The sequence below is a fragment of the Bombus fervidus genome, chromosome 14, assembly GCF_041682495.2.
Source record: "Bombus fervidus isolate BK054 chromosome 14, iyBomFerv1, whole genome shotgun sequence".
NCBI lineage: Eukaryota > Metazoa > Arthropoda > Insecta > Hymenoptera > Apidae > Bombus > Bombus fervidus.
The window spans coordinates 8,514,681-8,528,405 of NC_091530.1; the positions used below are offsets into that span (position 1 = coordinate 8,514,681).

Here is a 13,725-nt window from a genome sequence, read left to right on the forward strand (position 1 = left end):
ATTGATAATTAATAACACAGGAGTTTGTAACAAAGAAATCTTAACAGTACCCTTGCCGACTCAAACATAAATTATAAAGCTTTTAAGAAGTTTGATGTCAAAGTATGGAGATCAGGTAATGAGGTAAAATTTTTATATAGAATAGAGACAATAACATCAACAGACATTCACTTTTCAAGAGGGAACTGAAACACATAAAATTGAACATATTTGTTGCTGTAAAATTTATTGTAAAAAATATAGTAGTTTCGCAGGAAGAATAAAGATAGTACAATTAAAATGATATAAATTTAATGAGAACGCCGAAGATTACATTGAGATATATACAAAATGAGTTTAATTTAATCGATAATGATAAACGAAATCGTAAGAAAAACGAGTAATCGGGTGCTATTGTTGATCGTGTATGCTATATACATGTACGCAACGTAAAAAATATTCTACTTTGAATTTAAAAGGCTAATGTAACAAAATCTTATTATCTGTACTTCTTCTGATTGAAAGACGTACCAAATAATAAAATAATATATTTGTATAATTATTGCGTTGCATACATATTATTAGAATTGTAACCCTGACGTAAGATTTCAACGAAGTAAAAAAATTTTCTGCTTTCACGACGGTGATACATTGAAGCACGTACAATTTAATAAGCGGCTTAATAACTGTATTCTATGTATATCCCTATACAAATATCTCTATAGTGTTTGCGTATCAATAAACTGTAAATATTAACATGTAACAGTATAAAACTGTTTCTCTTCGGCAATCACACTTTTTCTCAATTTTTATCACGCTTAATGGTATTTTATTTCTATGCATAACAAATATGGCTGCGGTTGGTGAAAACACTCAAAAGTAAACCGCAGAACACGTTCTATGATTAAATATAAACAATACATCGTACAATCTATAGAAAAGACTACCAGTCTCTTCGTAATCTGCTCAATAGCAGTACATAATTGAAATGAGATAAACGTTTAAGTAAATAAATATCAAGCGGGATCTTTAGGAAGTAAGAAGGTAACAGTTTATACCTGCCGCGATATCCGAAAGCAAAAATTACATAGGAAGAAATTAGTATTATGAAAAAAACTTCGTAGAAAATGTTTCCTATGTGAAAAAAATACTTATTTAAACGTTTATTAATATATATTCAACGTAATATAGATTATACGATAAGTTATAGCGTTAAATATATAGAAAATATTGATAATGAAGCTCTTATTTAATGACAGTAATCCAAATTATTTAACGATACCACCGTGATCGTTTCTTTTATATTAAATATAGTATGATAAAAAGAAAAGAAAAAGAGGAGTAGAGTATTCATACAACGATCTCGCACAATTTAGACAAAATAGGTTTCCTATATAGTTTAATTTACATTTAAAAATACGTTAGAATAAACAAATTTGACTTGTAGTAAGTAATGCAAGTCACACGGAGACGCGAACTTCCCGATTCGTCCAGTGTTGTTACAATGCAATCACTTTTCTCTATCAGTGTTTGATAAGTATAAAATATATAAATTTCTGCTACCTCTGTATATCTTGTCATATTTATCATCACGTAGAGTTAGCATGTAACCGTTGTTTTTTCATTTCCTATTATATAATCATTATATGATGTATTATATAAATATTTTATAAACATAGTAGTAATGTTACATTATTTACAAACGTATGATTGAAATCTGCTTAGAGATAGAAAACTTAATAATACGAAATATTTTACCTTGCATTTTATGTTTATTTGAAATTTGAACTTAATGTAACAATTTGGATTTGTATTATTACTTTTATCAAAAAAAAAAAAAAGAAAAAAACCAATAGAAGGACAACCTAATTCTACAAGTTTTTAGAAGTAAAAGTATCATGGACCATACCATGTGGCTTTTGTAGTTCAGGAAAATCTGTAACTCTCATTCACTGTACTTTACAGAAACGTATATTACACTATCATACCGTAAAATAGCTGTTCCAACGTTATAAATCATTTGAATATCATATTAAATGTACAATAAATGTTCTTTTTCTTTCTAATTTCTTATTATTCAAACTCAACCGCTAGAATGTGGCGTTTTATAAATATGTATTATATATCGTACATTTGGCATTTAATAAATCTATTGTACCTCTTGACAGCATATAAGTACGGAGAAGAGTGTTTTCTTTTGCTTAATTATCTATCGTCTGTTAAAGTTGATCTAAATCCTTTTTTCCATCCAGTAACATGATAAATACTATTAAAAAATCCTATTAATCATGCACGTAAAAATGCCACACTCTAAATACAATAGTTTACATTTGTACTTGTTATAGATTATACATGAGGAGTATTTATAAATGCTCGTTAAATATTGTTTATCCTTACATATGTTCATGGATACGTAATGTATTAACAAAAGAATGTGTACGCTATATGTCATGTAATTCAATCTAAGTTCAATAAATATGATTCAATAGATTTAATAGATGGCATATCGAACAGGATGTAGAAAACTGCTGGTGTTAATAAAAACATTCAAATTAATGTTAGGAAGTATCATTTCCTTGATATTTTTCCTTAATGTATGAAATATGAAAATGAATCACATATGCATATAGCGACTAAAAAAATTACGTGATCACATATCACGATTTCTTTACAAATATAGTTATTAAGGACTAAATTTCTAATTTATACCTTAAGAGACTGATATACCAACTTCTGGAATTATATTTTCTAATGGTATGGATTCCGCGAATCCACGAGCTATTAATTCATCGGCGAGGGATATCACCTGCAACATATAACAAATTCAACACTCTTTAATTCGAAAAAAATAATTAGTTATAACAAACTCATACAAATATTTATATTTTTAATCAATAAAAGATCTTTAAAATTTTGTTTACAAAACTAGCGTTTACTTACCCCATGTTTCTGAATATTAACATAAAGACTAATATATGTATTTGTATCGATATAGCCTTCTATTTGAGCTTGACTGACAATTCCAGTACACATGTTAATAACTGTGCTGAATGCTTCTTGACTCCATTCACCTGTACATAATTAACAATTTATATATATGAATATGAAAAATTAACAATTTATATAAAAATAACAATTTATATTTATGTATATGAAAAATTACACACGGAAATGCAGCAATATACGTACCATTTTTTGGTTGTATATTCGCCAAGAATACTTCAATTGCTTGAAACGGTAACGTAAGATAATCTGCCCTAATTTTCCTCATTTCTGAACTATTAAACAACCAATAACCCCCGTGATCAACGAGTCGTACTAAATGCTGTTCGCCATTAGGATCTGGCTTTTCGACGTATACTCTGACCCATGTACTATACCATTTTGCAACTAAGATCATACCACCTATAAATTGAATAAAGAAAGAATATTTGAGAACTTTTATTACAGCTAAATGGAAAGAAAAAACAATCATAGAAATATGATATAAACGTACTTGTAAGTTCATCGGGAGCTGGTGGCGATTCTGTCGTGTTGTATAATTGTGTCATCCTTTCGTCTAAAATCCGTAGGGATGGATAGGTAGGATGAGTAGGAAGCTGTACAAATAATCTGTTTGGTTTCACTATATGACATATAATAACATCATTATTCACTCCCTCCACTAATGATAACTGTCTTAATTCAGCAACCCAAGGGACATTTTCAGATACTATTAATGGTGAAATCTGATGAAGTGTCAATTGTGGGAACTTCTTCTCTGGAAACTTTTGTCGTATAATTGTTAGAGCGACATTTATTCCTTCTGTAGAACCTTCTATGACACAAAGTTTTTGATCTCTCAATATAGGATGACGTTTGAGGACTATGTTTACTTCGGCTTTATGTCGAATATTTTGTAAGAAACTTCCATGTCGACCAATTAGTCGTCCAACTAGAGATTGTGGTATGCAAAATTCATACGTCATTAGCATTACAGTGTCCTTTGTGTGACCCTTGATACTTCCACCTGCAATAGGTATGACATTGTATAAACATCCTTAAATATATATCATTTAATACTCATTCAATGTTTACCTTTTCCACTATCTGTACTCCCTTCACTTCTCGCTTCATCTGTGACACTGCCTTCTAAGACACCAGAAATTGGACTATGATTAGCAGAATCTCTTTCAGATAATGTTCGAGCTGGCGTTTTAACATCATCTTTCAGCGGCGTGGAAACAGATGGTTCTTCGCTTGGTAGATAATTACATTTATTGTGTGTATTGTTCTCTTCGTTCTGATTGACAACTTCTGTTGAGTTATTCTCAGGCGCTAGATTTTGTTCTTCTTCGACGATATTTTCGAATATTTTTAATACTTTATCATCAGAATCAGCGACGTTTTCCAAGGAGGAAGCACCTCTACTCTTTGCAATCATATCGAAATTGCTCATTATTGGGTTACTACCTAATTGTATTTCCATTTGCGACGAGGTATCTACAAAACTATACCACGCTTCACCATTGTCATTAGGAGGAGTTTCAGAATGCGCAGAAATACATGGAGAGCCAGGCATTTTTTGCGGAATATCTAAATTTTCACTTATTTTTCTAGGGGCACAAATAGGCTCTTCTACCTGTATGTCTTCTACCAGTTGATTAGAAGGGCTCAATGAGCAGATTTTATTAGTTTGTACACCAGAATCATAAAGACTTGAATTAGAATTTGATGAAACAATTTCTTTTTCCTGATCAGCAATATTCTCTTTGCTGTGGCTTTTTTTATCTGTTCCACCTGGATCAACTCTGTCTGCTTGACGCCTTTTGTACCACAATAAACCAATTATAAGAGCACAAGCAGGCAAAGTCCACTTTACAAGTTGAGTGTGAGTTGGGAACATTTTTCCAATCCACTGTAGCTTTTGATGTTAAGAACTTTTGTATACTGAAAATAAATATAATGCGTAATTAAAACATGTACTAATAAAAAATCTGAAAATAGTAAATTAAACATAATGATTATGAACGATAGATTAGAGTAACAAATTATTACTATGCAACAAATTATATAATCATCTAAAATATTGTAATCAGTTTGATAAATTTTATTTTAACACGTGGTACGTAGTACGTCGTTAGCATCACGTATTTTAGCGCGTTATATTTTTAAATTACGATAAAACCGCCACATTACAGCGAGCGCGCAAAGTCGATGAAATTTAATTCTTATTCAGACTCTCGTCTTACTCGGTTTCCTTTGTTAATTACCGTTTCACAAGCGTAACTTCCGGTCACAACTGTATTCGTTCGAATAGCTTAATTAAGAGTACAGACACTGTATACAAACAAACGGCTTGTTCTTCAAATATAAAAAATGTGAAAAGTAGCAACAAAGCAATATAGAAATAGTTAAACAATTCATTGTCATATCCAATAAGACCAAGATTAAATACTCTCAAAATCTACTAGTTCTTGTACACTTTTAAGATAATACGAGGATTAATATCGAATCCTAAATCACCATCTAATTGTACGTAAGGTACAACATTAATTACAATTTAAATACACACAAAAACATATAAAAAGTTCATTCAATAAATTAATTAACATATATACGCACAAATATGCTATATGCTTCTCTATTAACATCTCTTTGAAAATCAATAAATTTGTAAAAGTAATATACAATAAGACAAGTTTTTTAATCAGAATTGTAACTACAATGAGGATACGAAATACAAATAAAAGTTTAATTCTTTTTTATTCGAAGGAAAGTTTCGAATAGAATTTAAATGTAAAGTGAATTTGAATTATAAATTCCGAGACTGCTAGTAAATAAAAAGCCGATATGCGAGTTCATTCATTGAATATTTTATCAATCAAAGTTTTCATCGCAGCATCGTGTAATTTTCATCAAATAAAAAGTCGCGTTGACTCAGACTTTAAAATGTATAGAATGTTCCAAAATATGTCACGCTATACGATTGTATCAAAACACGTGGTTTATATATGGAACGTATAGAATATCCTAATTTCATACTATAAACTCGCTGTGTACCGCACATTTCAAAATATATAACACAAAAATTATACAGAATGTTTCAAAAAAGAAAAAAAAAAAAGAAAAACACCGTACATATTGAAAATGTACGTCAAATCCCGTAATATATTCTCATTACATATTGCATTCCTAATATTTTTCTTTAAGAAGCTTTAATTTTGCTCGAGCTGTATCACGTAATTTGAGACACTCTGTATAGTGCATTCACCCTCGCTTGATGCAGGCTTGTAGTTGCCATCTGTGATACCTGAAGTTCAGAGAAAGCAGCCCTGACATTTTCACAATTTAACAAAATACAATGGAATTACAATAGGGAGTCTAACACAAAGAATTTTCAATTTCTTAAAGGCAACAATACGACGAATGGATTAGTCGAACGTAAATTGTAGACATATGTGATGGTAATCTGTTTCTCCCACTACTGCAAAATTTTCTTATATGAAAAGATTAGAAGATACAATTTTCATTGCTTCTTCATATTTTTAAAAATATCATAAAAAATAAAGTAACTTCAGATATAATGTCACAAGTAAATATTTCGTGGCGAATTTAATTAGAAAAAATTTCTTCGACTTTTGACTAAACATGAAACATGAATTTGGTATAGTTCCATGGAACTCCAAGGCACCAGGCGAGCAACAGTCCTCTAACGACGAAGGTCAGATTTACGACTCACCGATGTTACGTCCATTCTTATTTCCATTTGTAATTGTTCGACACTTTCACAAAACCATTTACTCGCTTGGAAAATGGACGCGTAGGTATACAGACCGGGAAAACGGACACAGGTATACAGACCGGCAAAACGAACGAACTGGTCAAAATCAAGAGTTCCGATAGGCAACCTGAAATTAACAAGCGATTCGGAGACACTATTGCTAACACGTCTAACGCGGTACTGCGGTTTGTGGAACGATCACGGCTTTCAGCACGTGGTTACCTCTGGAGAGGCCAGTTCAACTGGAACCGCTAGCAAATGCGCAGACGCGATTACGTTAAGGGGCGTTCACACGATGATGGTACTGATAATGTTTACGAATTCTTTTCCTTTCTATTTTTCCTTTCTTTAACTTTTTATAACGTCAAATCGAATGAGATTGTAACAGTGAAATCGTGATTTTAGTATTTAGGTTGGCTTAGAAGTATCGAATATAGAAGAGCAGAATTTAATTTTAGAAAATGGTTTGTTCGTGAGTGAATAGTTATACGGAAGCGATTTGAATTACAGGAGTAACTTATTTCGAAGAATAGCACTGCTAATTTACACTACTTATTCGCAAATGAAAACGTTACTTGTTATTAAATTGTTTATCGAACAGCACATGTCAAAGTTTTCAAAATATATTATTTGTTATTATGAACAATTTGTACCTTCCGATGATAACGATTCGCCTAATAATTTTGCACGATGAAAAATTATAATTTCCCGAATTTTGCGCTGTGGAAATAGCGTAATACACGCGTTACAGTTTGCGTTGCAGTTACAAAGCGGCGCGCGTCCACCCTTTTGTACAATATGATTCAGAGAGTTATATCCTATCCTGTTTATCGCGGAATCTTCGCCGAAAGTAAAAGGATTAAAATTGACGATGAAACGAAGGAATTGCGCAACGTCGCGTAAAATCACAAATCTCTACCGTAAGAGCTAGCATAAGATACAGTATTAGGCGAGTGTAGTTCCAACAAATGCAAACCGGTGGCTTTTAAGATATGCAGACTATCCATCGTAAAAAAAAAAGGACTTATTTCCCAATCGAAAAAAGTTTCTTGATTTAAAAATACGATAAACGAAACTGAAACTTGTGAAATGAAAGAAACTAGTGTTCCTTTTACTTAATAAAAGTACACACGACTAAACATTTTCACTTTTTTAATTAAAATATTTTGAAATGAGGAAATTTGGAATAGTGAAAATTAGAAATGTGGAGAAACGATTACGCGACACATATGATAGATAATGCGTCTCTTACATCACATAGGACATTCCGCCAGCATTGATTCGTGTAACGATCAAAAATGTATACTGCTGAACGAATACGATCTACGCTCATTCATGCGTTTCAAATTCCAACGCAAGGCGCGATGAAAAATTGAACATAGTGCATTTACAAGTGTAGCATATTCGATGGCATATTAGATTTTTTATCTCGACTAAGCTTGAATATTGCACTATTGTTCGAAGACATTTTTGGAAACTGGTAGCTATACCACAATTCTATTAACGATAACTATAGAGTATAGTACTTATAAAATGTCGAAAATGAATATAATTATAGCGTGATTAATAACGCGGCGCGCGGCTAGGATTCACATGGCGATATTAACCATGAATCTGTTAATTGTAACTAAGATATAACATTACTATATAATTATAGTTTAGTTTTTATAACATTTCGAAAATTGCAGCTATAGTAATAAATAGCATGGCGCGTAACTATAATACATATAGTAATTATTGTATAACTATAGCGGTATTTATAACACAGTAATGACAATTTTATTTTTACATATACCAGGCGCTTATAATAGCACGTTATCATCATAGTGGCATAGTTACAGTATGTTAATTATATAGTAGTCAGTTAACAAAACGCCATAATAGATTTGAATATCTTATTGTGTTATTACTATACCATCACTATATGTATTATAGTAGTATCGTTGTACTCTGGTATAACACTAGCGCAATATCGAGTTAGTGCGAATATCAATATTGTAATTTACGATTACATTATAATTATCGTATAGTATAGTTCATAATAAATAATATAATTTTTTAATTTTTTAATTACGTATAGCAAATTGTTAAACTCTATTATTGTTATTTACACGTTATATATATATACATATATTTTCTCCTTGGCACAATTTTTTAATGGCATAGCTAATAACATCTAAATCGGTCGTGCACTATTTTGAATTATTTTACGATACCGATCTTTCATTTTTAAGCCGAAAATCGTTTTAGAAGCATATAATCGATAGTAACCTTTCTAAGCACCAAACAAGAAAATGGGCAAAACAAGGCCGACATCATTATAGAATTTATTACTAATTTTTTGGCAACGTCTGACTGATGTATTACTAGAAATATGTATGTGGCCGCGAGGCAAATGTAGCAGTATCTCTTAATAAATTTCCAAATTTATTATTGGCCGCAGAAACCAAAAGATCTGCCTATCTACTGATATTTTTAAATGCCTATTAAAAATACACGAGTTTTCATCGAGCGTTAATCACAGTCAAAATTGCTCCGATACGTTACTAGAACTACGATTCATCCACGTATATCAAGTTTTATAAGAAATTCAATGTTTCCCTGTGATCCATGCGTTGCGAATACAACAGCCGCATCGTATTTAACGATAACAAACGCCGAATAACATGAAGGAAAGAAAGAAACGATCCACGAATTATCATCGAGTATTTTCATCAGGAAGACAACTTCAAAGGCTGCTTAAATTTCTTTCCACACACAAAACGTATAAGAAGTAAAAGAGGAGATTTGCCAAGGTAAAGTAAGAAAACGACTTGAGCTGTTATTTGTGCTGCTCGAAAAAAAGAGAAGAGATACATGCTGGACAAACCGAAAGGAAAAAAGAAAAAGAAAAGTTAAATTAAAATCAAACCTGTTCAACGGAGATGAGTAGTTGCTCTCTGTCGGGAACTGGATTACAAGCCATGGTTTAAAATTTTCGAAACAAAATTCTTAGAGTCCACTAAACACTATATGCTAAGATGTATATCGACCGTTTCACAATTCACCAAATATACAACTGCCGAACGGACCTTAGTTATGTACGAGGAAACGTTTGTGCTACCCCCACCACTCTTAGAGGGTCTTCGATGGTCAAAACCATCAAACACAGGATTGGCCAGACCTTTAAGCCAGGTATGTGCATCCTTTTGTGTATTTTGTTAATTGCATGCTTCGAAATATTTCCAACGAACGGTAAAAACATTTAGAAACATTTTGTTCATATCGGCAACTTCTTCAAAAGAATCATGGAACAGCAACAAAAAATTGCTCTTTGTTGGTTCGGTGAAGATCCGGCTTATAATACACACTAGACGTTACTAGTCTATTTGATATGCTTGCTTAATGCCTTTAAAATCAGTTCTGGTTGATTCGAGTTATTAATTTCGAAGACAGATATTATCTCGCACACCCGGATGCGAGGATATCTGGATCGCGGATGTTGTATCTAGGTTCCTTTTGCCATTTCTCCACGATACAACTGAGCCGTGTTTGTAAGGTGCTTTCATCTCAAAATCATGCATGCAATCGTGACTATCACATCAATGACTTAGGAGGAGCGCGCGTCGTAATTTCGAATCGAGATAGACGTGCTGTTTGTAAGCGCCACTTAAAATTTCGCGCATTAGTTTTATCAGTGGATAGAGAGGGAGACACCCGTCCACGAGTGGACAGATTTTATCCGACAAGATCGTTACACACTGGGGACAGTATAGAAATACGAAAGACGAAGGTGACCGCGACGGTTCAACGTGCTCTTGGAATGTTCAACCTGCACGCGCAGAGAGAACGATGAAGTAACCGAGCATGGGTAACGAGTAACGAGTATTGCGAGGAAGAAGAACGAAAAGAGGAAGAGGAACCCGCGAGAAGAACGATGAAACGTGCAACAAAAAGGGATACAAAAGAGATCCTGCTGCTCGCGTGAAACACGTTTTCGTACGAAACTTTCCTTCCAGCACCCTCTGTGGGAAATGTGCGAATCAATCGTTCGAACAGTTACAGAGTAACGTTCAGATATTTTGGATAAAATTTCAATTTAGGGACGCCCACGTTACAGATCGAGAATCGATTGAGTAGTACACGCACTCTGTTGCAAAATTGTTGTATCATTACGACGTTACATAAAAAGAATTGTAGTCGATAACGGGCCAAAATTGAAGTACTATTAAATAAGTGTTAACTGCTACATCGAGAAGTGATATTTCAAATGCTGTGGAATATTTACGTTCCGTTATTTATCATTTTATATTATAAATGTATAAAATGTCAAGATACGGATAAAATGTCATAAATAAAATTAAATTAGTTGCATATATATTGATTAATCTGTGGCTACCCTTAACCTCCGATTTAATCGAAGACCTGTTAACATTTCGTATCGCTATAGATTAGACACTTTGTATTTACATTGTATCCTATAGTACTGATAATAAACTCGTCTATCAGTGAATTCAAGGAAACGTACACATCTACGTTGTCCAACATAAAAGTGACCTTGCAGAAATGTTCACTTAGAACTTTGATTAAAATAAATTAAAAAGTATTTTTCAATTTTAGATACTAATTAATATTACAAATTATACTGAAAAAGTGAAATATTACATTCTAGCGATAGAACTAGTTGACAGATAAAATACACTTTCGTACTATTTTTGCTTCTCAATCACTAATATATCGTAAAAATGACAAATTGCATTGTGATTAACATATTTTATTTACCGTCATATTCAAATTTATATCTGTAGAACAGAGTACATGTTTCAATAATTTATTATCGAGATAAACTCGAATAGCGTCGTAAAAATAAATGAAATTTCAATTTTATTTCATACAGGTGATCACGTGACTACGCTTGATGATTTTAACGTTATAAGGAAATAACCAATGCCATATTCAGAGACAACTGTCTTAGGAAGCAACATGATCGGAAAGTGTACAAACGTATCTTAGAAATAGCACGTAACTAAAAGTGACTCCACAGTCTGTTGACCCTTTAAATGTCCGTACACACATGGAGGAACACAACATGCTATAGGTAGTGCAGACAGTATACAGTATCCTACCAAATGGCCTGCTTTCGAAATACTTTATCGATTGTTGTTAATAACTAAACAAGATAATAAAGGTACAAAAATGTCGCTATAAGTATCAAACATATAGTTTCTCGACGGTAACCACAGGTAGTCCTATATAATCTGTCAAGTACACACATATTAGAATTAAATCAGTGTGCTTTAGCTCATACAAACATTCGTAAAAGCTAAGATAAAATACAACGGTACACGAGACAACCAAACGTGTATATACATAACATGGGAATTAGTACGCAGAAATATTTAAGTTTAAGGGATGTACGTATATATAACCTTCCAGGAATACGTTATTTCCAAATGTTGTGTACAACTAGAAAACTCAATTGCCATACGATGTGTGTCGATATTTCACTGTAAAGAGTGAAAGAGTAGACACGCGATTCGTACCATAGAGAAAACGAAGAGGATGCCGGATATAATAAGACAAACCGCATGTTATATATTTAAATTAGTTAATAGAATTGATATAACATGCCCATATTGTGGTCATCGGAACTCTCGCTACGCACTGTAAGGTCACATTCGGTGAAAATAATAACCTCAGTCACTACGTTAGAATCATGTATCGGAATTTAATTGCACGACAGATAATCGTATTGTCTTAAATGAACACCTACATTAAACACAGATTAGAAACAATTTAGGAACTTTATGAGTTTTATATTACGGTAACTAAAAGATAACAAAGGAAAGCCGCTAGGCGAGTAACAGCAGCACGAGGTTTGCAAAAATGATCGACATACCTGTATAATTAATTGTCGATCGGTATCTAATTTCTTCTTAAGTTTCTGTACGTATCTACCTAACGATCATAACCAAGTGCCAAGAACGCTGAATGATCAACTTCTCTTGAATTTCGAGTAAAATCACATCACGGAACCACAATGTTTTCCTCGCTTGTGAGAGACAATATGGCGGTACAAATTCGGGTCCAGCATGTCCAGCATGATACGATCGCAGTGCCGTACAGTGGAAAGAAAACGATTCGATATTGGCGCCAAACTACTAACGATTTCAAATTTTCATGATGACAAAAAATTCAGAAATTCTAGATTCAAACAGTTCAAAAAGTTGATACAGAAATTATTTATTATATAAAAAAGTAATTTGATGATAAATAGTTAATATTTAGTTTGTAGAAAAAGATACGAAAAACTCAGAAATTGTAGGTTCAAACAGTTCAAAAAGTTGATACAGAAATTATTTATTATATAAAAAAGTAATTTGATGATAAATAGTTAATATCTAGTTTGTAGAAAAAGATACATCACCGTTACATTGCCATACACTGCCATCTTGTGAACATTGATATTATTGCAATCATGTGGCGTCGTATATCAACGACAGAGCATACACGTAGTTTCTGTATAAGCAGTCGTTAGTAATGTAGTTTCCTACAACTTATGTAGTATGCTTCGTACGGTAAAAGGATACATTTATGTAAAAGTACAATTGTTTTCTTTAAGATGGCAGACTGTTCGGTTCGAAAACGTGGTAAAGTTCAAACATCGTATAATAAAATATCTACAAAACAGAAGTAAATGTATGATAGATTATTCGTAGAAATATTTGTTTTTAACGATAGCACTTTATTAAAAAAGGAAGAAACATGTAGAAAGAACATAATAATGATATGTTTCTGCGACAAAGGAATAATCTCTAATATTGTTTTATACGAAGATTAAAGGCGTGTAAAAATAATTTCAGACACTATTATCTATCTACATCTGTTCAAAGAATCTCCATGATCTAAGGTTTGACCTAGACATGGGTTGACCTCGACGTTATATGTGCGCATTGGTAACATATTTTTAACGAGCTGCGCTCTATGACTTACAATGTTTCTAA

General features: G+C 32.5%; 1 protein-coding gene across 2 annotated transcripts; it reads right to left on the reverse strand.

Annotated features, from left to right (window-relative positions):
- Positions 1-274: 274 nt before the first annotated feature.
- Spoon (A-kinase anchor protein spoonbill) lies at positions 275-12,804 on the reverse strand. 2 transcript variants are annotated; one of them, XM_072016084.1, is made up of 7 exons: positions 12,621-12,804; positions 6,701-6,869; positions 4,057-4,908; positions 3,476-3,988; positions 3,169-3,384; positions 2,920-3,050; positions 275-2,785 (listed from the first exon to the last, which is right to left on the reverse strand). In XM_072016084.1, the coding sequence occupies exons 3-7, from the start codon at positions 4,862-4,864 to the stop codon at positions 2,690-2,692; spliced, it is 1,764 nt and encodes a 587-aa protein (XP_071872185.1). In that variant the 5' UTR covers positions 4,865-4,908; positions 6,701-6,869; positions 12,621-12,804; the 3' UTR covers positions 275-2,689. The 2 variants fall into 2 exon arrangements, with proteins under 2 accessions (XP_071872185.1, XP_071872184.1); XM_072016083.1 differs by lacking the exon at positions 6,701-6,869 and having other exon boundaries at positions 12,621-12,803.
- Between the last annotated feature and the right edge of the window lie 921 nt (positions 12,805-13,725).